Raw genomic sequence first — 27,108 nt, forward strand, 5'->3', positions numbered from 1 at the left:
GAGTTTCTGTGTATAGTTTTGGTGCCTGTCCTGAATCTCACTCTGTAGACCAGGCTGGCCTTGAACTCACGGAGATCAGCCTGATTAAAGGCATTGCCACTACCACCTGGCCAGATGTGCAGTTTTGAGTACCTTATCTAACAATTTCAGAAGTCACTAACTTCAAGGACTCTACTTTTTTTTTTTAATCTGAAAATGGAGTATATAGTGCCTCTCAGGTTGATTCTGTAAGGTTTTCTATACTGAAAACTATTATAGATGTGTTGCTTTATTGCTAACACTACTTTCGTTTTTTAACCTTTTGTTTTCAAGCCATGTTTGGTGTCTCAGCCCCTGGCTTTGTCCACACCATAGCTTATTCCCAAATGACCCAGATACCCAGATCCCTGATGTCATCAGCTCTGCGGTCACACTTGGTAGAAACATGCTAGATGTTTTCTCTGGCACTACAACCTCATGGTTTTGCCCTTTTCCCAATTACAGGCTTGAGCTCTATGATGGTAGAGCCACTGAGTGTTTTTGTGAGCAACTTCTACTTTGGATCAGAGGCTCTGGGCAAGGAATGTGTCCAAAGATGAATTTAGGTAAAATTTAAAGTAACTGAAACATGAATCTAGACTCTCCTATAGTTACATGGTAGGAAAAAAAGGACATTTCCCTTCCATTTCAAACAAATCCTTTCTGTGTCTCTCTTATCATTTGCAACCAACCTGGGAATTATATTATTCACATGCTATTTGCTCATTTTTCCAACTAAATGGGATAAATATCATTATTTCTTAATTTTTATTGACATAGTTTGCCAAATAGTTATCTTTAGATTAATTAGTTGAGGTAGGGTCATTTTACATAGTCAGGCTGGCCTCAAACTTATGGTCTCCTTCCTCAGCCTTCAAAATGCTTGGATTACATGCCTGTGTTACCATGCCTAGCCTCAGGTTCTCCAAAGCATTCATTTCTCTGCTGCTGTACAGAGGTATGTATTATATGTCCCTGCATGCATTTGAAAGAAAAAGTCAAGAGCAGGGTTTTGGGCTCATGCAAATTGTACCAACTATCATAAGAATGGTCTCTAGAAGGCTGTATTATGTCTACAGATACACACTAGGATTCTGTAGCTTCATAGTACTGCCAACTCTTGGCATTGCATAGCTTTCTACTCTTTCCCAGTCCAGTGGATGTGAAATCATGTCTTGTGATTTTAATGAGCATGTCTCTGATTGGTAATGCTGTTGGAATTGCTTTAGATGCTCACAAGTCGGTTGGGCTTGCTTCTATATAATCTTCTGCCATTTTCTCTATTTTGGATCTTCTGTTTTTGTGGTGCTGCAGCAGTTCTTGCTGCCTTCAAGATATCATTTCCCTGTTGCTTTTAGAAATTGCAAGAGCATCCAATCTGACACATTTTAGTTAGCTTTACCCATAATATCATCCCATGAACATGATTACAAAGATACTCTGGTGGTATATAATATAATTTTCACCTGTAGTTTTATAATTGGGGGGCTTTGTTTATGAAGCCTTTCAATATATCATCACAAATTATTCTCCTATGTATCACCCACTAATTTTATAGTTTTACATTTCATAGCCAAATCTTTAACAGCTTAAGTTTACTTCTGCACAATAGTATTGGGTGGGAGACAATATGCACCATTATTTTCCCCACTTAGAGGACCATGTTCTCAATATTGTTATCTCTCATCACATACATGTGTGTAATATTCATGTTTGTCTCTAAGCTCACTTCTGTTCTCAGCAGCTTCACATATCTACCATGGTTTTGTGGGTAATCTTAATATTTGTTTGGACACATTATCCTCTTTTTCATAGATTTTATTATTCCATTTGAACTTAAGTAAGCTATTAAGTCTTTTAAAAATCCATCTAGGACTTTGATGGTTGTACATTAAATTTATAGCTCAATTCAATGAGAATTGCCTTTTTTTTCCTTCTGAGACAGTGTTTCTCTGTGTAGCCTTCGCTGTCCTGGAACTCATTTTGTAGAACAGGTTGGCCTTGAATTCAGAGATCTGCCTTCCTCTGCCTCCTGAGTGCTGGATTAAAGGCGTGTACTAGCACACCCAGCTGAGAATTGATGCCCCACCCCCTTTTCACAATACGCTTTCATCTTTCAGAGCATGGGATATCTATTTGTTTGGGTTATCTATTTTGTCCTTTGTCGAAATTTCAGAATTTTTCCTTGGGGTTTTGTGTGTTCTTGACTAAACTATTTATGAATTATATTCCTATTTTAAATGTCATCTTTTTACTTACATTTTTCAATGGGAGCTTTTTGGTATAGAGAAGTGCTAGTGATTTTCACTCTTTTATCTGGTACCTGCAAACTTGGCTGGGCATTCTTCTTCTCCTTCTCCTCCTCCTCCTTCTCCTCCTCCTCCTCCTCCTTCTTCTAGTTATTAATTTACTTGCTAGGCACATGATGGCATATACAGAAATGAGAACTTAGTCCCCTCTGTTCTTTCTCCCCCATTTCTTTCTGCTTTTGTGCTTATAGAATTAGCCGGGACTCATTCCTAGGCTACATAAGCATCATAGATACAGTAAGCCTCCTGTTTGAGAGGAAGCATATTAAAGAACGTTTCTCCTTCAAGTTCAATTTTACCAGGGGCAAGGATTATCAAGCTTAGTTTTTTTCTATTTTCTACTTTCCCAATTAAAAAGTTTGGGTGTTGAACTTTGTAAATGCCCCCCCCCCTCACACACACACAGATTGAACATTTTTCCTAAAGTTGGGGTGGTAGCAAGGCTTTTCAAGGGAACTTTGTCACTCCAAATAGCATGACTGCTTTAACATGCACACTTACATACATGTGTCATTGTAAATAAACACAAAACAATATGATACCCTTTGGATTTTCCAAACATCCTTAGGGTTCTTAAGGGGAGCATCTTTTCAGGTTGTTGGTCAAGGGAGTCCAAGAGACTCCCCAAACAATATAGGCTATACTGCCATTGTCCTTGTTTGCCTCAGTTGAATTTGAAGACCCTACTGCTGAAGACGCCACACACTTTGGACAGAGGATTTGGAGGAATTGCTCTGGGTCTGACCTAGGGCCTTCCTATTTGAGGACTAACTTTCATAGTACGAGAAAGTATTATGCAAGCTGCCAAGGAAAAAAAAAGCAATCAATAACCCTGTTCAGCTCTAATGCCCCCAAATCACAACAATGACCAGGACAGTGAGATAATCTGAAAGGTGTGATAGTGACATTTATATCTTGAGGACAATCAACAACTAATTAGACTTAATACCTGCTCAATGGTAGGGAACTCATGCCTGGTACTGTAAACCCAGCCAACTCTGAGGCTCAGGACCACAGAGAACCTACTGTGGCTGCTTCCCTAACAGTAAGTTTCTAACCGCATTCTAAGTATTTATCCTTATATTCACAGGTAAATGTAGCTCTCACTTCCTCAGCAGAAGCTCAGAGAAACTTCTTTTTGCAGCAGGGACCATCATAGAAGGCTACAACTCCTTAAAAGGCAGAGGAAAACTGACCATGAGGTACCCAGCCACAGTTGATACATCATAGCATTCCTCCTCCACCTGAGGCTTAGGGAACATCACAGAAGACAGAATAGAAAAGCTGAAGAGCCAAAGGGCCAGAATGTCTTCTGTGAGACTGTATCCTCTGTAGTGACAGAGAAGTTTCGCCCATGAAACCTCAAGAATGTGGTTGACCAGAAAAATGACAGCACCAATTGTCATACCAACATGGATGGCAGAATCTCACAAGGCCCCACCCCTAGATGAAACCACATGCATCAATGACTGCTGAGAGAGGGAGAATCAGTTTTCTACAGGGATAAGACCCCAAGAGGTTATCCAATCCCAAGCAGTTAGCCCTGTGCACAAATACATATGAACAACTCTAAATGAACTCAATAGTTATATCTATAAATTTATATGCATGTTTATATGTGTGTAATTATAATTCAAGAAAAAAACAAACCATATTAAAAACTTAGGTTTGATGTTAAATTTTCTACACATAATTCTTACTTGGAAAACAAAATTTAGTCACTTGGACAAAGAGATATAGTATGACAGTGGTATTAGATATGGTATGATAATTCAGTGGATTCCATTTCGTTATTGTAATTTTAGGATTAATTTCTCAGCCCCCATTTTTCTTAAATAGAGAATCTAATTACTAGAATCAAGACTTGAGAATAATTTCTTTTCTTTAGAATGGCATAGTGCAGTGATTTTCATCCTGTGGGTTGCGACCCCTTTGGGTCACATATCAGATGTTCTGCATATTGGATTTTATAAACAGTAGAAAAAATTACAGTTATGAAGTAGCAAAAAAGTAATTTTATGATTGTGGTCACCACAACATGAGGAACTGTCCTAAAGGGTCACAACACTAGGAAGGCTGAGACACACTAGTGTCGTGTTTGAGGCATGCCAGGAGCTCTTCATTCTCTTAAACAGTTTGGTCAAGATGGGACCATGAAACAGAACAAGAGAAGGACAATACCAGAGGCCTCAGTGAAGATGGTAATAGCTTGGTTACTTTTTCTTGTTTTAAATTACTGTTTGATTCTTGTGACACCCACAATATATTTATAGTGTAAACATCTATTCAATATTGAACTAGAATATCCAAATATTTCTCACAAATTGGAACTTCTAACCACAAAATTTGCAATACTTACCTTGCACAAAACTATTACATGGGGTTTATACAGTGAGTTTATAACAGGTAGTGATTTTCTCATTTTGATGCACATTCATATTCATATTGTTCAATGAGCTGCTCCATGTTATGCCTGCTCTCTGCTCAGTTCCTCTTTTCCCGTTTTCTGTCTAAATGATGGAGACATTGTCCTTCTTCACATGTGTCTAAGTTCATGATGTTTTGCTCTAGGATGGACCCAAGAGAGCATGAATGGAACCCTCTGAAACCATGAACTAAATAAAAGTTACATCCTTTAAAAATAAAGTCAAATAGAATCTTTGTGCTCAATTCTCCTAGTCAATTTTCCTATTCTCTTGGGGAAAAATTTGGTATTTCATATTTTCTATCAGTTTATCTATGTCCTACACATTTTTAAGTTTGTTAGATTATAATCAATCATATTACATTTTTACATATACCTTTGTATCTTTTCACTTTATGTATTATTTATTTCTAATTTTTTTGACTTCTTAATAATTTCTCTTTCATCTTTTCAACAAATGGTTTTTACAATTAACTAAAAATTATTTTGAAATAATTTTAAAGATCAGAGGTTTAGCCAAGATAGTACTCCCAATTTCCATGCATTTTATTCTGTTTCACAGAATAACACATTTTGTGTAATCACTAGGCAATGACCAGTGTAAGGAGCTAGTAAGTAGCTAAAGTACAGATTTCATTCAGATTTTTTAGTTTTTCATTACTGAGGCCATTTATCATTTATCACATGTCACAGACTGCACTGTCTCCCCAAATATGTATGTTAATGTTCTAACTCCCAGCATCTAAGGATTGCGAATGCCAGTGTGAAATTGCATGCAGCATCTTTAAAGAGGATATTAAGTCAAAATGAAGTCATTAGAGTAGGCTAGCTAATTCAATAGATTTGGTGTTCCTATGAGACAGAAGCACAGAGGGAAGTCCTCAAAAGTCCCACAATGATCACCTAAAAGCCAAGGAGGGAGGCCTCAGAAGAAACCAACACTGGCTGACACCTTTTTGTTACATTTCTACTCTAGAGAATTATGAAAAAATCAAGCTCTTTTAAAAGTTGCCTAGCCTGAGGTACTTAGTAAAACAGCCTTAGAAGGTGAACACACCATATTGCATTTGTTTAGCACATTCCTCTGTCTTTAATGTGTAGCAGGCTTTCTTTTGGGCTACCAACAAACTCCCAAATAAATACACAGAGACTAAATATTAGTTATGAATGCTCAGCCTTAGCTTATGCTCATTTCTGGATAGTTTTTTTTCCTTTAACTTAAATTAATCTGTTTCTCTTCATCTTTGTTTTGCCTGAGGGCTTTTTGCCTTCTGTATGTCCTACTCTGTCTAGCTGGCTGGCAGCTGCCTGGTTGCCTGGTGCTGGAGGTCTCCCTCTCTTTCCCCCTTGCTGTCTCTCTTCTCAAACCTAGATTGTTCCTCCTACTTATTCTCTTTATTTGCCAGCCCTGCCTGTCCCTCTACTGCCTAGCTATTGGCTATTTAGCTTTTTATTAGACCAACCAGGTGCCTTAGTCAGGCAAAGCAACACATGTTTACATAATTAAGCAAAGGCAGCATAAACAAATATAACACATCTTTGTCTAATGAAAGTAATAGCCCACAACATGAGTGTCTCAGTTTTTCCTTGTCTTTCAAATATACTCTAGTGATGCAATGCATTAGAACTCAATTTAAAGGGAGATGAAGTTCATTCCTCTTCCTGGAAGAACAAATGTATACCAAAGCATTCTAGATATTATGTTAAATCCACTACAGTAATGAATGTCTTAGGCAAGATATTTTGAGGTTATTTGAATATCCTGTTTTTCCTTGATGATTTTTTCCACTAATGTTCAACAGGTCTTAGTTGCAATAATTTTGCAATAATTACTATTATGTTGTTTTTTCTCTTTTTTCCTTCCTTCCTTCCTTCCTTCCTTCCTCCTTTCTTCCTTCCTTCCTTCCTTCCTTTCTTTCTTTTCTTTCTTTCTTTCTTTCTTTCTTTCTTTCTTTCTTTCTCTTTCTTTCTTTCTCCTGTCCTGGGCATCTCACCCAGGTGTGCATTCTAAGCAACCACACTGTACCACTCAGCTATTTTCTCACCCTCAATATAATGTTCTAATGGTGAATTTTCTATTTTCCCTCATTTCTTGTATATTTGTCAACTGAAATTCTTCTTTAAGAAAGCATACTTTGTGCCTTATTTATTTTATCTTGTATTTAGGAGTATGGACCTATAAATATTTATCCTTTTGTGTTAGAATCCAGTATGACCATTGTTTAGCTTCAGCCTTTTATTTACTTACTAATTTTTAGATAAGGTTTCACTGTATAGTCCAGGCTGGTCTGGAACTCAAGATTCCCCCACCTCAGCCTCCTAAATGTTGAAACAATGAACACGCACTGAAACTTCCTGCTGGTTGCTCATCTCCTTAATGAAAAATATGCTCACTCCTTCTCAGGAAGACATCTGTCCACTCCAGGCTCTTAGGTCCAGGTGAGGGTGGGGTTCCATGTGTGTGGTTCCTTGAAACATAGTCTAGAGACCTATAAGGAAGTTTGTATTCCTTCCCCAGCTGCCTACCAACAAACCCTGAGGTAAAAGGCTAGGAGTTCAGAGGCCACATGACAAGATAGGAGCAGGGGTCCCTTATCTGTGGCAATTTTGAAATCCACTTGAGCACATGCTACCAGGTCATTCCTTAGGACCCAGTTTTTCTCCCTCATAATACCTCCTCAAAGGTTTTAGCTTTCCCCTCTGGGCTCTTGTTCACATCCTCTGAATTATCCTTCCTTCCCCAAGGAAGTAAATCTGTGTAGCTGTCTTAGCCTGCTTGCTGACCTCAAGAGACTGGGAGCTATACTCTAAAATGTTATGTGTTTCCCTGTCAATCAAGATGCTGAGGCTCCTATTTATGTCAAAACCTGACAGCTGTGTGTGTTTTTAAAACTGATAATAGGTTTTTAAAATTTTTCTAAGTTATTTTATTTTTTGACATTAAAATTACATCATTTTCCCCTTCTTTCTTCCCCACAAACCTCTTATGCATTCCCTTGCTCTTTCTCAAATTCATGACCTCTTTGAAAATTGTTGTTACACATATACATATATAAATCTATTAAATATATTCTTAAATATATAATACCACCTGCTCCATCTGTACAGTGTTTCCTATACATATATGATCTCAGGACTGACCATTTGATATTGGATAGCCAATAGCAGGACTCTTCCCCGGGGAAGACCATTTCTCCTGCTCTTAGCGTTCCCATTTGCTGATAGTTCTCTATCAAGGGTTTAGACCCACTGAGATTTCCCCTTCTCTGTTAGCTTGTCCATTGGCACCATTGTTCAGGTATGGTTTCAGCAGCCATGTTGGTAGACCTCATGGGTATAGTCTTGATGACATTTCTAGAAGCTATCATTCCCTCTGGCTCTTACAGTCTTAACAATCCCTCTTCCTCAATGATCCCTGAGCCTTGGATGTTGGAGTTGTGTTGTGGATGTATCAGTTTGGACTTGGAATCACACAATTTCTTGTTCTTTGCATTTTAATCAGTTGTGGTTTTCTGTGATGGTCTTTGTAGCAAAGAGAAATTTCTTTGTTGAGGGCTCCTGTGGTTATTCTATGAATCTTACTGCATTGCATTCTACCAGAAAGAAACTATACTTACAGATTTCATTGACATAGCATTTTACTTTTGTTTTAGAAACCCTGGGTCTTGGGGCTGAGACTAGAGCTCAGTGGGTAGAGTGTTTGCCTAGTATACATAAAGTCCTGGTTTTGACCCTTAGCATCTTACAAAACTGGATATACTGGCCATGCTGCTAATCTTAACACTTAAAGGTAGAGACAAAAACCAACCAAACAAACAAAAAACTAGAACTCCAAGGTCATCCTCAGCTACATAGGGAGTTTGAGACCAGTCTCAGCAATAGAAGACTCAGTCTCAAAAAGAAGTGGACAAATAAACAGCCTGACAACAATAATAAACATAATGAAATAACCCTGGGCCCCATTGGCACTATGCAATAAACCTTAAGACTGCTGGGATTCCTTTTGTTCAGTTGCTGCCCAGAAGCACATCATTTGACCAGTGGAAGCCCTTTGGACAGAAATGTTCAAGAAGCATTGTCTTAGATCTATTGTTAGGCCTTGAAGATTGTCATTGCTCCATTCTGTGGTGGTTTTTTGGTTCTGACCCTAATGTATATTATGAGAATCTTTTGCTAGGAGACACTAAGGATAGGAAACAGTTTTATTTATAAACACCACAGATCAGGCTTTTAATATTTCTTTTAAATGTTGCTAAAATTATGAAGCTATTCCATAACAGCATTATTTACATGCCTAATGCCTACTTGTAGATGAATAAATAAAAGGAGGAATATCAACTTTCAGGAAAGGAAATCCTGATACATGGGATAACATAGATGAATTGAAGCATTACACTAAGCAGCATGAGCCACCACTAAAAATACAGATGCCATTTGAAATGCAAGAGGAAAGAGACAAAAATTAGGAAGGTGATTCTGCTCTAGGAGCTGGGCAGGAAGGGGCATGGTGAATTGCAGTGAGTGTAGTCATCATTCTGCAAAAGCAAGAGGCCTGTAGTTTGGTTGTACAACATAGCAGTGTGAAAATGCTTAATATAACTGAATTGGATATTTAGAAGTTGTTAAGTTGATAAATTTTGTGACATGTATGCTTTAACAACACAACCATAAAGAGATTAAAAAACGAGCAAAAAGTAGCTCTTTGGCATCTAGAAGGAATCAGACAGTTTTTCCTCCACATTTGCCTTAGAGTAATGATCAGAATATATTGGATGAAAAAAAATCTATTTTCAATAACAAAAAATTATATACTATTAAAACAAAGTGTGCTGAAATACAGAGTTGATGAAAGCAGGGGCTGGTAGATCAAATGATCAGTTGCATCAGGTCATCCCCTTCCACCAACAGTTAACCAGGACAGACTCTGAGTCTGTGGGCTCCTGCCATAACAAAATAGGGGGCACTAGTTTTGGACCCAGAAATAATCACAGTGATAGTTAAAGCTGGAACCTGTTGGCAACTCTTGAAAGACAATAATGGTTGTTTATTCCTTTAATCCCAGTACTTCGGAGACAAAAACAGGTGAATCTCTGAGTTCGAGGCCAGCCTGATCTACAGAGTGAGTTCCAGGACAGTCAGGGCTACACAGAGAAACCCTGTCTGAAAACAAAACAAAACAAAAGGACAATGAGGGAGAGGGAAGTACTATTGCTGGTAGAACAAAAGGGACATTGTCACACAATAGGTAGGAAGTGTGACAACGTTGGCCTATTAATGACCTGTGAAAATATGAACGGATCTTTCAGCGGGCCCCACCAAGGTATGCCGCTAAGCAAACACGCTATGCACAAGAGTTTGTGCAGGAGGTTTATTAGGGGAAGGGGAGGAGAAAGCGAGAGAGTGAAAGACTGTGTCAGAGTGGAGGCATGAGAAACAGAGGTAGGCGGACAGAGAGACAAGAGGAAGAAGAGAAAACAAGAGAGGAAAGAGGCAAGAGAGGCAAGAGAGCGGGCTGTGCTCTGGCAGGCACTTTCAAAGGGTGCGCATGTCACAGCGGATGGTGGAAGGCACCTGGAGACAGGTAATGACGTAACTGTTTCGGTGGCAGAGTCAGGCTGCACTAACAGTGCTGGTTAATTTTGGTCAGCTTGAAGCAAAGTAGAGTCACCTGGGAAAAGGGGACCTCAGCTGAGGGAAGGCCTCCTCCAGCTGCCTGCAGGCAAGTCTGCAGGGCACTTTCTTGATTGATGATTGATGTGGGAAAGCCCAGCTCATGGCACTAGGTGTCACCCCTGGGCAGGTGGTCCTGGGTTATAAAAGAAAGCAGGCTGAGCAAGTTAAAGGGAACAAGCCAGTAAGTAGTCTTCCTCCATTGTCTCCACTTCAGTTTCTGCCTCAGCTTCCCTTGGTGATGGATGTAAAGTATAAGATAAATGAACCTTTCCTTCCCCCAACTTGCTTTTTGGTCATGCTGTTTATCACAGCACCAGGAAAACAAATTCAAACGCTAAGTTATTGCTGTAGCCAGTTGGGAGACAGAATTAGCCTCTGGTAATACTCTGCGTGTCCGTGGTGTGCATCTATCAAAAAAATTATAATACATCTGTCAGGACAAAGGTCAAACTGTTATGAATGTGTAAGCTCTGAACTTTATAAACTTCACGCTGGGACCACTACCTGGAACAAGGCCAGACAGAACCAAACAGCTATTATTAAAACAGCTGTTTCTTGGGTTAAAGATGAAGATCTGAAACCAGTTAGTGATGAAACCAGTTAGTGGCAATGGGACAGAAATGTCAAAATACAAAAAATTAAAAAAAAAAAAAAAAAAGTGTGAAGCCAACTTAGAGCCCTTGTCAGTGGCAAAAAATTAGAACTGTCAAGGATGAAAGGAATTTGGGGCTTGTTCTACCCCAACAAGTAGGGGAACACACATTGGTCTGTGGAGCACTAAGGGGCTTAGGAGTATAGCATTTGTTGTTTTCCAATCTCTGGAGCTCACCAATAGGCTTTGTCTGGCCCTCATTTTCCAGCCCTGAGACGTTTAAACCACAGACATTTCCTGGCGGCCTGTGGAGCTTCCTGGATGTGGAAGGAAAGGAACAGCACTTCTGCCCCAGAGACGTTGCCCCAGGGACTCAGGGTGTGGGCGTCCAGGGGATGCGAGCTGGCCTCTGAATGGGGGATCTTACACTTTTGGGTCTCTGCTTTCTTTCAAACTGTCTGCTATTCCCCAGTAAAAGAGCTGTTCCCCTAACCGAGTCCCCTTAAACGCCACCTCCCTCTCCGGAAGTCTGCAGCACCTTTCCCCAGGGCTCAGTGGGTCTCCAGGCACCAAGGAGGCCCTAATGAAGATGAGTCAGCGCTGATCTCCCATCTGGTGAACGCATGGCTCATTTACCTCTGGTGGTTTGGAGCAAACATTAAGTGCTTTGTGGCTGGGTTGAAAGTCCGGCGGCGACTTTTTGATTTCTATATACGAACTTGAAATTATGGGAGAGCGTTCTCAACCAGTAAGCTACTTATTTCTGAAGCCAATTTTCTTCGAGGAAAAGCTGCAAAATAATGGCAGCCTCCTGCAGTTCCCGCTGGTGACCACAGTGCTGAGGGAGCAAGACATTTGACCTGTCTTGCCACTAAGCCCTTGTTGGTGTTGCCAATAGCTGGAAAACAACAACAACAACAAAACAAAACAAAAATCAAAGAAACCCTGAACTCATTATTTCTAGCAGTTTTGACTCAAGTAAAAATAGGCTTTTGGTTAATTTATGCTTTATAATGAGGCATTCAAGGGAGAATACTAAAATGTAGTAGTCAATAATAATAGTCCAGTGGGAAACTTCATGATGCTGGTGATGAAAGGTGTGGATATGAGGGGCTGTAATTATTCCAGTGATAAATTTTATCCTGGTCTCCTCTCATCCCTTTGGCCTGTTCCCCTCCACCATAACATTTCTTCCTTTGTAATGTTTCCTGTCATAGTTTGCCTTCTATTGCCATGGTAAACACCACGAACAAAAACAATTTGGGGAGGGACGAGTTAATCTGGCTTCTATGTCCCAGGTCACAGTCCATCATTGAGGGAAGCCAAGGCAAGAACCTGTAGGCAGCAACTGAAACAGGGACCATGGAGGAATACTACTTACTGGCTTGCTTGTCATGGTTTACTCAGCTTGCTTTCTTGTACAGCTGAGGACCATCTGCTCAGGAATGGTACCACTACATTGGGCTTGGCCTTCCCCCATCAATCATCAATCAAGAAAATGCCCCACAGTCTAGCCAACCACACAATCTGAGTCAATCTGATAGAAGCGTTTTCTCAGTTGAGGTTCCCTCTTCCCAGATGACCCTGGCCTCTGTCAAGTTGACAAAACAAAACAAAAACCAAAAAACAAACCAGCACATATTGTAGAATTTATTATAACTATCATCCATTATCTGTCATGTGTACTATGTCAGAAAATAGATGGATATGTTTGTGTCTACCCACGATGTCAGAATTTATTGAATAATACATTTATAACGTTGGCGATGTTGGCAGTAGTTTGCCAGCTCTTGATAGCTGGTCAAAGCAAGCACAGGTTCTTTTATCCTAATCTTAGCTACTAATACTAACTGATATCATATATTTTACATTACATTGTAAATACCCACCTATCTACCATCTGTGCATTTATGTAACTTACAGAAGATCAGTGGCAAAAGAAGCTTTTTCTTCTCTGACCTCCCTATGTCCCCCACCTCTCTGACCTCCCACCACAGTATGAGAATTACAGCTGTGAAAGAAATGAGATTAATATTTGACCACACTCACTTTTAAAGAAGATATTTTTGGGTGGGTGTCATTTTAGAGTCAAATTTTCTGCTATTTTCACAACCATATTGTCTGGTACTACACTAAGTGTCCCAAGATGGTGAAAGTACCAAATCCTTACCTTTGCAAGCTGAACAAAATAAGTATATGCTGGTTTGTCCTCCTATGTTTCTTCACTGAGTAAGCCTGAGTTAAATCTTAGTGGGTAGCATGAACAACTTAGGACATTCTTTCCATCTGTCTGATTTCCAGGGCAGAACACGCTTTGAAAATTTAAAGACGAAAGATTAATTTTTTCTTTTTATCTTTTTCATTTTAGGGGTGTGATGAAAGTTGATATAAATCTTCAGAAAGTGGACATTGACCAATGTTCAAGTGATGGCTGGTTTTCAGGAACTCACAAATGCCATCTTAACAACTCAGAGGTAAGAATACCAGGATTAGAACCTCTGAAATTGGAAGTAAAGGCTTGGATGGTTCTGACACATGTTTTATTTGTGTGGGGGGAATGACCATGTGAATCCTAATGAGAAAATAGAATCTGTACAGATTTCAGTTCTGTCAAATGAACAGAAAGAGGGGAGAAAAGAACATTTTTGCAGAGTAAGTAACTATTTGGGGGAAATCTCTAGACAAGGAGAAAAGCAAGGTGTGGCTGAAATTTGACTTTAATTAAAGGTTGATTTCATTCTTCAAAATGAGCTAGAAATGTGCAACAATCATGAAATGAGAAAACAGTCGGGGGCGGGGGGACAGAGCAAGTGTCTTTTAATGCACTGTGATGCTGACAGTCACATTTGTGGGATCCCTTCAGACATGTTGCCATCTGCTAAAATGTAGTAGAGTAGGTATGGCAAGGACATTTGGAAAACAAGGAGAGAATTCTATGTAGGGACCTGGAAAGGGATTGGTTACAGCTGTGCGTATTTTCCTCCTTCCCACTCCCACCCATGCTTACTTGATTGATTTATCTGCTGATAAAGAATCAAGATCATACTTCTGTAAAAGACTCGTCTTTTTTGTTCAGGAAACATTGACAATAGCAATGACCCTTGTCACTTGCCTTTTGCAGTTTCAAAGGAGAAATGTGATGACATACTAATGAATATCTTCTCACTAAGCTGTCTCTAAGGCCCAGAAATGCTGTGGAAAAAAATGCACAGAATCCCAGTTTTCTGATTGTTAACACTTGGAATAGCCCAATGTTGACTCCAAAAATTTGTTAGGAAAGTTGACTCAGTTTATTTTAAATAGCAGTGTGTTTTACAAAGTCATAACCAACATCTTTAATTTGAACTCTTTCCAGTTGTGAATGGCAGTTGTGCACAGTGTGTATATATGGTTTCAAAGCAAGGCCATTTAAGCCAGGAGGATGTTTGCCATTAACTTCTTTATGACAATGAGTGTATATGTGGTATATGTATGAACATATATGGGTATAATCCCCTGGCATGTGCATCATGTGCACACCCAACAAACCATGCTACTACACATCACTCAGATACCACCAAGATCATCATACTCCCAGTAATCTGCCAAAGTCCCACACTCCCCTACACATCACACATAGCTTTATCCACGCCCATTCTCTTTATCACAGTATCCCTCAATTCTCCCTCCCCCAGTACCCAGCACCTCAGTACTCTTCCATGTCCCTCTAAATCCAGTGGATCTCAACATTCCTAATGCTGCAACCCTTTAATACAGTTCCTTATGCTGTGGTGACCCCCAACCATCAACTTACTTTCATTGCTACTTCATAAATGTAATTTTGCTACTGTTATGAATCATAACATAAATATCTGATACACAGGGTGGCCTTAGGCGACCTCCATGAAAGAGTTGTTTGACCCCCAAAAAGGTCACAACCCACAGGTTGAGAACTGCTGCTCTAAGTCTGTTCTACCTCCATCATGTTCCTCTAATGCCATTTTGCCTCTTTGGTTCCTCACACGTTTTCAAATCTCTTTCATGTCTATATACCCCCACATAGCCAAGCCACTATAGCTTATCTTTTTACCTCCACTTCTACCTGACTGGGTCTTCATATGTACCATTCCTTTTCCTTCTGCCTCTATTTGGTCTTCCTATGGTTTTGAATGTTTCTGAGGCTTTACTTCCCTCTGGATGATGCTGGCAATTTCAAACATTTCACTTTCAATTGATGATTGGTGATTGTCCTTAACTTGGTTATTATGTTCATGGCAATTGTGTATGGCCATTTTGCATTGTCTTTAGCTAGCATGGATCCCCCCTCCCCTCTGGATGTCCCACTGTGGTTACTGGTCTAGGAAAATTTCTAGGCAGCCTTGCTTTGGAGCGGGTACTGGATTCAATGCACAGTCTATCTAGAACAGAAAGACGGACCGTTTTTAGCTTGTAATAATCTTTGAGCCACTTTTCTTTCCTCATGGAATTCATTTTTTAACTAGATGATTATATTACCAATAACTACTTTTAGAAGACTGATTTATTTTCATTGCATCAGCAATATCAATTTTCTGAGACTTGCATATTTTTAGAGCTTTCAGATAAATTATTTCAAGAAACAATACTGTTTTCTATTCCAATGAACAAAGATTAAGTTGAAATATGTGACTTTTAGGATTATGTATATTTATCATGTATTTATATATTTATTAGTACAAATATTTTTCTTATGGAAAAATTTGAAAAGTATATTCTTTAGAACAATTGACAGTTCAATGACTTATTTGAAAATGTTGTAGCAAGAAGCTCAATGCTCCAAAAGTAATATCAAGAAGATGAATTGAGGGACCGAAGAGAGGGCTTGGTGGTTAAAGTCTGGCTGCTGAGCAGAGGACCTGGGTTCAGTTTCCAGCCTTCACATGGCCATTCACAACCACCTCTACTCAAGTTACAGGAGATCTAGGGCCCTCTTCTGGTCTCTGCCAGTTCCAGGTACATATGTGGTGCACATACATACATGCAGACAAAACACTCAAACCCATAACATAAGCTTTTTTTCTGAAAAGAAAGGAAAAAGTAAAACAATGCATATTTAGCTCCCTTCCAGTTCTGTGGCTTTAAAAAAAAATATTTATTTAAAAAATTTTTTTCATTTTACATACCAACCATAGATCCCCTCCCACCCCTTATCCCACTCCCCCCTCACCTTCCTCCCTCCAACCCACCTCCCATCAACTCCTCCAGAAGGGTAAGGCCTCCTATGGGGAGTCAGCAAAGCCTGGTCCATTCAGTTGAGGCGGGACCAAGCTCCTCCCCCACTGCATCAGGTATGAGCAAGTTGTCCTACCATAGGGAATGGGCTCCAAAAAGCCAGCTCATGCACCAGGGATGGATCCTGATCCCACTGCCAGGGGCCCCTCAAATAGACTGAGCTACACAACTTTCTCCCACATGCAGAGGGCCTAGTTTGGTCCCATGTAGGGTCCACAGCTGTCAGTCTAGAGTTCATGTGTACCCATGAGCTTGGTTCAGTTATCTCTGTAGATCTCCCCACCGGACATTCCCCCCCCCCCCCCCCCTACCCCCCCCCCGTGCTTATATAATTCTTCCTCCCTCTCTTTTACTGGACTCCTGGAGCTCAGCTTGGTGCTTGGCTATGGATCTCTGACACCCAATTTCTCAATGGAGACTGTGAAAGCAAAAAGGTCCTAGACAGACATTAATGCAGACACTAAAAGCCCAGACTACTATACCCAGCAAAATTTTCAGTCAACATAGATAGTGTAGCCAAGATATTCCATGACAAAACCAAATTTAAACAATACTTATCCACAAATCCAGCCTTACAGAAAACACTAGAAGGAAAACTCCAATGCAAGAAAGCTAGATGCACCCACAAAAACATAGGCAATAGATAATTCCACAACAGCAAATCCCAAAGAGGGGAAATACACACATACTACTACCCCCTAAAAATAACAGGAATTAATATTCACTAGTCAATATTATCTCTTAATATCAATGGACTCAATTCACCTATAAAAAGACACAGGCTAATAGAATGGATATAAAAACAGGATCCATCCTTCTGCTGCATATAAGAAACATACCTCAACTTCAAAGACAGACACTACCTTTGAGTAAAGGGTTGAGAAAAGACTTTCCAATCAAATGGACTTGAGAAGCAAGCTGGTAGCTATCCTAATATCTAACAAAATAGACTTTAAACTAAAATCAATAGAAAGAGATGGAGAAGTTCTGTGGCTTTTACAGGTATTAAAGCTGAAAGTAAGGGCTTTTGGTTCTGAGCGGGGATTAGGAGGTTCTTGGTGGTGTAGTATATGTTATACGAGGGCTATTGTGGAACTGTTCACACTTCTCAAATCTCTCTGGTGGTGTTAGGCTCTTCAAGAAGCTGTAGTCAGTGTACATCATACCTGAAGCCTAAGCACCAGGAACCCCTTTTCCATCCTTCTCTGTGCTGGTGGGAATTGGAGAGTCTAAGCACCAAGAACCCCTGTTCTGTCTTTTTCTGTGATGGTGTGAATTAGAGAATCTAAACAGTAGGAACTCCCTTTTAGTCCTTCTCTGTGAAGATTTGAATTGGAGATTACAACCTAGGTTTTCTTGAAGAGTTCACTATTTGGGAAAACAAAGAAAAATCTCCTGCTTGGAGTGGTTTTCATCCGCTCCATTTTTATTTTGTCCTGATCTTGTGGTTCTAACTGCAAGGCTCTCTGTGTGAACTTGTATATTTTAGAAAAAACTTAATATGATTCACATTTTTGGATATAGGGTTTTATCTTTATGAATATCAATATCATTAGAAACCAAGACACTGCAGCTTGGAGTAGGTTCTGTATTTTGCAAATGTTTAATATTCTCCTCTTGTCAATAGTAGAGGGACGTCTATATGTCCAAGTGTTAAGCAAGACCAACTTCACTTTGTAATTTTTCTGGAGTGTTGACTTTTCTATCAGTCAAGTTCTGTCAGTCGAGTGGGGCTGATGTTGGAAGTGGAAAACTGATGTGGGTCAATGACAAAAGCCCCAGAAACACCACGAGGGGAAAGAATTTCCCACTGAGTTCATGTAGCTAGGTCTAGGAAGCTATGGCACCCCCTCCAGGAACAGTGAAGCGTGATCTGAGGCCACCTCTCTGAATGGGCTGCAGGCTGATTATTCTTAACTGAGCTGTATCATTGCAGAGTTTAATTGACCGTGTTTTCAGTACACATTTCTTAGCTTGTTTTCCTACTAATGTTTTGAGTAAACACAGAATTCTTTCTTACAGTTTATTAGAAATACAAAATGAATTGATTTTTATCTTAAAAGTCTACTTTTGCTTATTTCTACTATAAGAATAATTTAAAAAAATTGAAATAGGAAACACCAAGACAGTAGCTTTAAGCTATTTGTTTATAGGCCACTAGTAAACATTAAGTGCCTCCTTTTAAATATACAGTGTATACAAATCTTTTATTGTATTTATATACCTTCTTGTAAATCAGAAAACGTAATCAGGTTAGCATGAGGATGAAATAACTTAATGAAAATGATATTTTGTAAAAGTAAGTAATCATATCTTTAATGAGAGCATTGCAGTTAACACACACTTTAGTAAATTTTTTCATTGACAATGTTACAACCAATTCTTTGTCATCATTGTTAAAATAATTTATTCCTTAGAAATGCAGCGATCCAATGCAGCTGTAGGTGCAGCTGGTTTTATACTTAGTTTTAACATCTATCACAGGTGATAAACATACTTTGTAAGGATCTATCAATCCAAACAGAATGAATCCACTGTTGACTCTTTTTGCTAAATCATGATGTCCATTTTTTCAGTTCTATGTAGTAGGAATCTTAAAAGTTCTTATTAATGAAACCAAACCCGAGGCCAGTTATTGGGGTGATTGCTGGAAGATCAGAGAAGCAGAACAAGCCACAACTATCTCACCTCACCGGTTCCTCAGCTGGTCTTGTTTCCTCAGACTGCAAGCTTCTGAGTCCTCCTCCACATGAATCTCAGCTGAACTGTGTTGCTCCAAAGCCTGAATGCTTAACCAACCAAATGCTTAACTAACTACATGCTTTTTTTTCTTTAGTTCCTGGTCCTCACGCCTTATATACCTTTTTCTTTCTGCCCCCACTCCCTAGGATTAAAGGCGTGGGTCACCATGCTTAGCTGTTTCTAAAGTGGCCTTGAACTCAGAGATCTGGCTAGCTCTGCCTCCCAAGTGCTGGGATTAAAGGTGTATACCACCACCACCCAACTTCTGTTATGGCTTAGTCTTCCCATTTTCTAGCCACCATTTCTGGTTCTGTTCTAGTGGCTGTCTGTTCTCTGACCCCAGATATGTTTATTTCGGGGAACACACAATATTTCAGGGAACACAATACCCACCACATTCTATCTACCAGTTTTTTAAAGGTTATGTGAAAATATAGCTAGCAAGTTTTCATCTTAGCTGGTATTAGTTGGTCCCTATAAGTTAATCGGAAACTGGTCATTTTAGTATTTTAAAGGAATATATATATTTAAAATCAGCTTATTCTCTTCTTGTGAGATTGATTGGGAACTTTTATCTTCAAGTTTAAATTGCAGGGCTCTCTGAATATTTGTGGATTTTGGCAACAAAACTCACACACACTGGAAACATTTTCAAATATTCATTTTCTGTATTCTCACTTTGAGATACTTTCTCAGGATTGCTAAAATATCACTTTGGGAGATGGAAAGATATCTTAGCAGTTACAGCGTTTGGAGTTTGACTGGAGTTTGGTTCCCAGAACCCATATTGTGAGTCTTGTAGCTGCCTGTAAGCCCAGCTACAGGGGATTTTGTACCTTCTTGTGTATTCAGTAGAAACCTACAGTCATGTGTGCCCATACTCTTACACAGAATACACACACACACACACACACACACACACACACACACACACACACACACAGATCAGCACCTCTTCGTCTCTCCTTAATGGAATGTCTTAGATAGGAGTCTGTCTGTAACTCCACATAATTTTAGTTAGAAAATATGCTTTAAGAGGTAAGAATGGGTATCACTTAGTATATGAAAAGAGGAGTTCAGTGCAAAACTGTAAAGAAAGCCGTGCTTGCCTCTTCTCTTTGGAAAATGCTTGCATTCAGAACATAGCTTCATCCTCTGAGCATTTAACAGCGTCTACAGTGCTTTTGAGAGATCTTTAGTTTAATTTCCGACTCAGTGAAGAAGTTGGAAGCAGCTACTTATTGGTTCTCATCTTGTGTACCCTGTTGTATCAGGGCACTATTTTCATTGGAATTTTTAGAAAAAATTGTTGTATTTCTACAATTGTGATGTCTGTTGTGAGAAGCACTAGCCATATATGGCTACTAGTTTTAATTTATAATAAATAAAATTAAGTAAAAATGAAAATTTCAGGTTAAATGGCCTCCATAACCCGATCCAAGCATTTCATAGCTGCTTGTAACCAATGGCTACCATAGAGGACAGGGAGGTGGCCAGACAGTTCTAGAAGATGATCTAGCTCTTAGTACAGATGGGACACATAAGTTTTGAAGGCTTTCAAATCTCTGAGTTTCTATGAACAGCCCAATCAGTAACATTACCTTCAAATTCAGTGAGGGACATTGAGGACATTGGAGTAGGTTCTGTATTTTGCTAATGTTTAATATTCTCCTCTTGTAAATAGTAGAGGGACTTCTGTATGTCCAATTCTTAAGCAAGACCAACTTCACTTCATAATTTTTCTGGAGTGTTGACCTGTGGCTCCTGGAACAAGTTCTATCAGTTGAGCAGGGCTGATGTTGGCTTCTGAAATCTTCTCCTGACCTACTGTATTAACTCAGTGGAGTGAGGGCAGAATCAGCCATGGTATCTTGTGCTGTGATCTTGGAAGTCAGAAATTTAGGGCAAAACCTTGTCCCAGAGAAAAAGAAATGAAGCAAGACCCTTGCACACTGGTTTTTTATTTTTATTTTTTTTTTAAGATTTATTGGTTTATGTTATAAATATGAGTGCTCTATCTGCATGTATGCCTGAATGCCAGAAGAAGGCATTAGATCCAACTGTAGATGGTTGTGAGCCACCACCATGTGGTTGGTGGGCATTGAACTCAGGACCTCTGGAAGAGCAGCCAGTGCTCTTAATCTCTGAGCCGTCTCTCCAGCTCTGCACACTGCTTTTTACATGCCATTATATCATGTTAGAAATGAAAAAAAAAATCTTCCAGCAAATGGAGAGCAGCAGACTGGCCATCACCCAGACATTTAAATGCCCGTCACACTGCACCATGGCTTTTCACTCCTTACCAGCATAAACTGTGGCTGTTTAAAGGGAAGCAACACCTCCTTATCAGAATGAACAGCAGTGAAGTGGTGTGTCAAGGTACCTCATAGGGTGCCAGGTGCAGACAGAAATCTACAGCCAGCCCTCTGTCGATGTTCCTCCTTCATCTGCAGGCATTGCTTTTGCTTTCTTCCATGGGAACTGTCCAAATTAAAAATGGAAACCTTTCCCTCAGCTATTTGGAGACTATTTTCAGCTACTGTTAAGTTGTCTTTCCATTAGGCTGAATATCCTGTGGTTCAGTAAAACAGCCTTGCTTTACCAAGCCCAACTAAGTGGGTTTCCTGACTTGTTCTCAGAGTTGTGAATAATTAACTTGTTTGAATTTCTTATATAATTTTTTTTTCTCTAAAATTTGTAGATGCTGATTGATTTTTTTGGGGGGTGGTGGTGTTTATCATGTTCTTGAGAGTTCCTAAACTAATTTTGATTCGTACAAATTGGATGAGATAAAACTTTGCTCTCAAATCCATGCTCCTAGCGACTGATGCAAGGGTACTCAATGCCCTTTGCCATCTTGTGGTTGGGAGAGTGTGAATCTTTTGTGGGAAGCTAAGAGATACTGAGGCTTTGTGGTTGTCTAGACATCTCCTCTACAGAACACTACATATTTTTCTTTCTGGAAAGTTGCAAGTTGTGGGTTGTGCTCTATCTAAGTGGTAGAGTACTGTTTCTAATACTACCGCACACAAGCCACTTCTGACTTGAATTCTCCCCCTATTTAATTAGCTATACTAGTCTTTTCTGTTTGAGGTTTGCTGAACACAGTCTCACTAATTGTAAATTTAATAATTAACAATATATACATTTGATTGTTACTTTTTCTGATAGACAAATTCAAATGCATCTTGCAAGATGTGTGTGTGTGTGTGTGTGTGTGTGTGTGTGTGTGTGTGTGTGTGTGTGTTTGAGACAGATTTGCTATGTAGCCCTAGCTAGCTTAGTACTCGGGCTGGTTCCAGGGTCGCAACAGTTACTCCACCTCATTTTCTAAGTGCTAGTATTACAGGTATGTGTTCCAAGTGTATTCCTACTCTTTAAAATAATGTGAATAATAAAGGAAATCATAATTTAAACAAGTCATTACATTCTCCAGAGATCCAGAAAATTTGAAAATGTAATCAACCATGACATTTTTAGGTGCTAAGTGACTAACATACAAAATATTAAATAATCATCTCTATCATAAAAGATAAATCTTCACACAGTTCCTAAAGGTGAAAGAATTTTGCCTACTAGATTAGCAAACAGTAGTTTCTTCACTCAAGAAGCTAAGGTTGGGGGACTGTGAATTGAAGACCAATCTGGACACACCTTGTCTCACCAAACCAAACCAAACCAAATCAAATTACTATACTGTGTGCAGAGTATTCTACCATGAAGAGTTGGTAGAAATGCAGTTGCTATTGAACTTTCTGGTAAGATGGTAAAATCACTATAATTAAAAACACACACTTGTTGGTTAAACAGTTTTTTTCTTTTGTTTGCCAAAGAAAATCTTCCGAATCTGCTCCACACATCTGTGTGCCACAGCTTTCATTACGGTAGCGTGCCCTGAAAATTTAGAAACAAATGAACAATACAGAATTGGCTAAATAAATTATGATGTATTAGAATAGTTCAGTGATAATGAAAGCTAGTTTTCCAATATGATTCAGCAATTCACGAGGATTCAGTGATACAGAGAACTACTGTATGAGGAAGTCTTTCTGAAACGAATTTAGTAGCTGAGGAGGGGCTTGGTAAGATGCCAGCTGCCAACCCTTTTTTTAAAACCCTGAATAGTGAAGCCTGTAACTTTGGAAATGAGTGTAGGGTGATTTGTACAAGCCAACTCCCAGTGTCTTAAAATGTAGGCAACAGCCTCCATATGTGAAAAAAAAAATGGCAACAGCAAGTTTCTGAACGTGTAAAGACCAAAGATTAATTGAAAACCAAACATGTCATGAATCCCATGTGTTTCAGACAATGCTTTCCCTGCTATATCCATGGCTTCACTGCAGCCTTGCTTCTGAACACACAGTGTGCACACTTCGCACCACACGTTATACCACCCCCGTCCTCTCCAAGAGTAACAAGTGCTCTCAACTTCCAAGCCCCCCTCTATCCCCAAGGTTTACACTCTTATAGACACTTTATAATTATGGAAAACATATTTTTATTGTCTTCTCACTGTCATTCTTCAACATGTAAGTATCAAATATGTATATCTTTGAATTATATTGTATTAGAATGTTTGGTTTTAAAAATTGTTGAGTTGCTGATTTGAATTTCATAAAAAATGATGAAATGAATTTTTGCTTTGGATTAGGACAAGAACTTCTTGATTCCTACCATTTGTAAAATGGCTCTATCATGTAGGCTACTGTTTTATCCTATTGACAGTGTCCTTTGCCTTACAGAAGCTTTTCAGTTTCAGAAGGTCCCATTTGTTAGTTGTCGATCTCAGTGTCTGTGCTCCTGGTGTTATATTCAGGAAGTCATCTCCTGTGCCAATGCATTCAAAGATGCTTCCTTCTTTCTCTTCTATCAGGTTCGGTGTAACTGGGTTTATGTTGAGGTCTTTGATCCACTTGGACTTGAGTTTCTGCAGGGTAATAGATATGGATCTGTTTGTATTCTTCTACATGCCAACATCCAGTTATGCCAGCACCATTTGTTGAAGATGCTTTCTTTTTTCCATTGTATAATTTTGGTTGTGGTTTTGTGCTACATATTTATTTAGTCAGAGGCATTCTTAGCATTGATAATTACGAAATAAAAATATCAATTTTTAATAACTTGAAGATGCTGTATCAAATATCTAGCAATATTTAATTCTTTATGTAAAAGCAAATAAGCACACATATCTTATTAACATGGAAATTACCTACATCTTTAGAAATGGTAAAATTATCTCTAAACCCAAGAATTTTTTTAAAAGTAAAGTTAAATAACTTATTACTAACAATTACTTTCAGAGTTATTGTTCATTGCTTTTTATTTCTGGACTCTCTGAAATGTTACAAAAATAAAACTTTCACAAAACCTTATTCATGAGTGGTACGCATAAAGGTACATGTGCCCCAATGCTGGGAATCAACCCTGGATCCTTGTCAGGTAGCCATGTATTCTGCCATTGAGCTATTAGTCTCTAGCCTCCCATTCCCATTTTTTAAAGGCAAAGACTCATGTAGCCTAGGCTGGTCTTGAACTTGTGATCATTCTGAGTCAGCTTCCAAGTATGGGATTATAGATATGTGCCACCACTTTCTCCTGGGCATCCTGACTATTGGTTTAGTACTTAGGTTTTCTTTGCTTAAGCACAGTCTATGAGATCTCAAAAGCAATTTGTCCCAGTCATATAAAGTTTGTTTCTGAATTTCCATGTAAGAAAACATTTAACAATAATAAAGTCATAGTCAGGAAATATATAGTCACCTTCAGTGATGGCTACAACAGTTATTTCTATTTAACACAAAAGGAAACCAAGAACTACAGCTTGACAAAGATAAAAATACCTGGTGTGGTGGTTTGGGAATCTAATCTATAAGAAGGTGGTAGAAATGATGGATGGTTACTTAAAGACTCTCTGACCAGTAGGGGGCCATAGGAGGTCATCTCTATGATCCTCTTACTGGGAGTGCAGCCAAGACACATGATGGAGTCACTCCTGTGGGAAATTAGGCAGAGACCAGTCCAGATGTACTGATGTAACTCATGGGTAGCCAGGACAAGTTTCCAAGAGGTATGGTGAGCTTATGTTCAGAGTTTTCCTAGGACCAGTGAGTGATCCTATTTTGTAGGCAGGTAAGTTGTGGCAGCAAGAGTTATTTCTTTCCCCCAGAGACTTATTTTTTGTAATTCTTTGAGAATTTCATACATGTATACAATGAAATATGATCTTGTCTACTCTCCATCTCTCCCCTCCCAATCCCCCCTTTGCTTTTCCCAACTTCATATCATTGTCATCATTGTCCCCCTCCTGCCCTGTTTCTTCATCATATTTCTTCTCTTCTTCCTTCTCTTCATTTTTGATAACCTAAGTCCAATAAGTGCTGCTCATGTGTGTGTAGGTGTGGGGCCACCCAATGGAGCATGGTAACCTTACCAGTGCCACACCCTGGTAATGGTAGAAAAGAATGATTTTCTCACCTTCAGTGACTATCAATTGCCAATAGATCCTCAGTAAGGGATGGGGCCTGGAGAATATCTCCTAATATTTGCTGGAAGTTTGATTGGCTTTGTCTTGTGCAGGTAACCACAACTACTCTGAGTTTTTTGAGTGCAACAGCTATGTCATGTCTAATGACAGCATTTTACTGCAACTCTTCCCATCCTTCAGCTTTATATTTTTCTGCTTCCTCTTATGTTAATGATCTCTGAGCCTTGGTGGTAGTAGTGGGGATGATAAAAATGTCTCATTTAGGGCTAAGTGCTCATAGTTCCTTATCAGCGTCTAAATTGACTGGCAGCAGGAGTTTCTCTTGGTTTAATGTATGATTGTGACTTTGAACAGTGGTAATGTCCAATTTGAAACAGAACCCAAGGGGCATGATTTGTGTTCTTGGATAGGGATTGGTGAAAGCTTTGAATACTTGTCTGAGCATCACCTAAGAGATTGGTATTGAGGGAAGGAACTCATTCTGCTCCAAGAATTAGAATAAAGGAATAGAATATAAGTACATATGAGAGGTTCAGCTCATCATGAGCACTGAAGCCAAGGTGAATATTTATGAAAATATATAAGTAAATGTTGGACTCTATTGTTGAAAATAAAATACTAAGATGCGGCTAAGCATCTCTGTGGCTTAGAAATCTGGATGAAGATCTACAGTTTATGCAGCAAGGCAAGTATAGGCTGGGTGAGAGTATTAAATTACACACATCAATGGACATGGATTTAAAGTACCAGACTCTCTCAGTCTTTTCCATTTGTTGAGAAAGCATCTGAGGAAATTGGAAGTTAGTGAACAGATTCAGAATATGTAACTAAATTTATAGTGGAGCCAATTGGGAGGGGTAAACCTACCTATTAAACCTTGGCTTTTGTCATTTTCTGTAGCATAAAAATTGCTAGTTGTCGAAATCTAGATATGAGAAGCAATCAGAGTGTACAGCAAGTGCCTGAGGGTGACTTCTGGGGTTAAATATAACTCTGCATCATTAGCTTATGTGGGAAAAAATCCCATTATGACAGCAAATCAGATCTAATGGGGCACTCCCTCCACTACAGTTATATAAAACACGGTGGAAACTTGTCAAAGCTTTCAGTGAGGAACCAGGCTACTGAAGTTCAGCAGCCCCCTTTGGAGCACAGGGGAAAACCATGTTGCTTAGCTACTGCCTTTGGCTGATTCAGACAGCTTTAACTGTCTGTATTATATAAGAGTTAGACTTCATTCCTTGACCTGCCTCCTTTCCCTAATACCAAGACATACTTACTACCCTCTTCATCTCATTACAATGGTTACTGTTATTTCTGATGTCTTACCAGGTGGTCCATATGTGTGCATCCAGTACAGGTTGAGATTTCTCATTGTTTTTCCCTCCCCACAGATTAGTAGTGGGTGGTAGATGATAGCAATGGAACCTAGCATGTTGACATATGCCTTTGTCCTCAAAGCAATGTGTGCAAGTACCTACCCTTTTTTGTCATGTGAAGTCATTGCACTTTCCCACTTTTGTTTAGAGTATTCATAGTTTGGGTGGCTACTGTCTACAAACTTTACAAGACTACAGTAAACTGTATTACACTCATTATGTATGTAGTTTGGTAC

At 39.2% G+C, this 27,108-nt stretch overlaps 1 protein-coding gene across 1 annotated transcript in view; it reads left to right on the forward strand.

Annotated features, from left to right (window-relative positions):
• Gpr158 (G protein-coupled receptor 158) overlaps positions 1-27,108 on the forward strand; it is a 356,067-nt gene that overhangs the window by 22,823 nt on the left and 306,136 nt on the right. Inside the window, exon 2 of the mRNA XM_036187671.1 lies at positions 13,386-13,491. Coding sequence (XP_036043564.1) covers positions 13,386-13,491 — 106 coding nt within the window. The remainder of the gene's footprint in view (positions 1-13,385; positions 13,492-27,108) is intronic.

The sequence above is a fragment of the Onychomys torridus genome, chromosome 5 (assembly GCF_903995425.1).
Source record: "Onychomys torridus chromosome 5, mOncTor1.1, whole genome shotgun sequence".
NCBI lineage: Eukaryota > Metazoa > Chordata > Mammalia > Rodentia > Cricetidae > Onychomys > Onychomys torridus.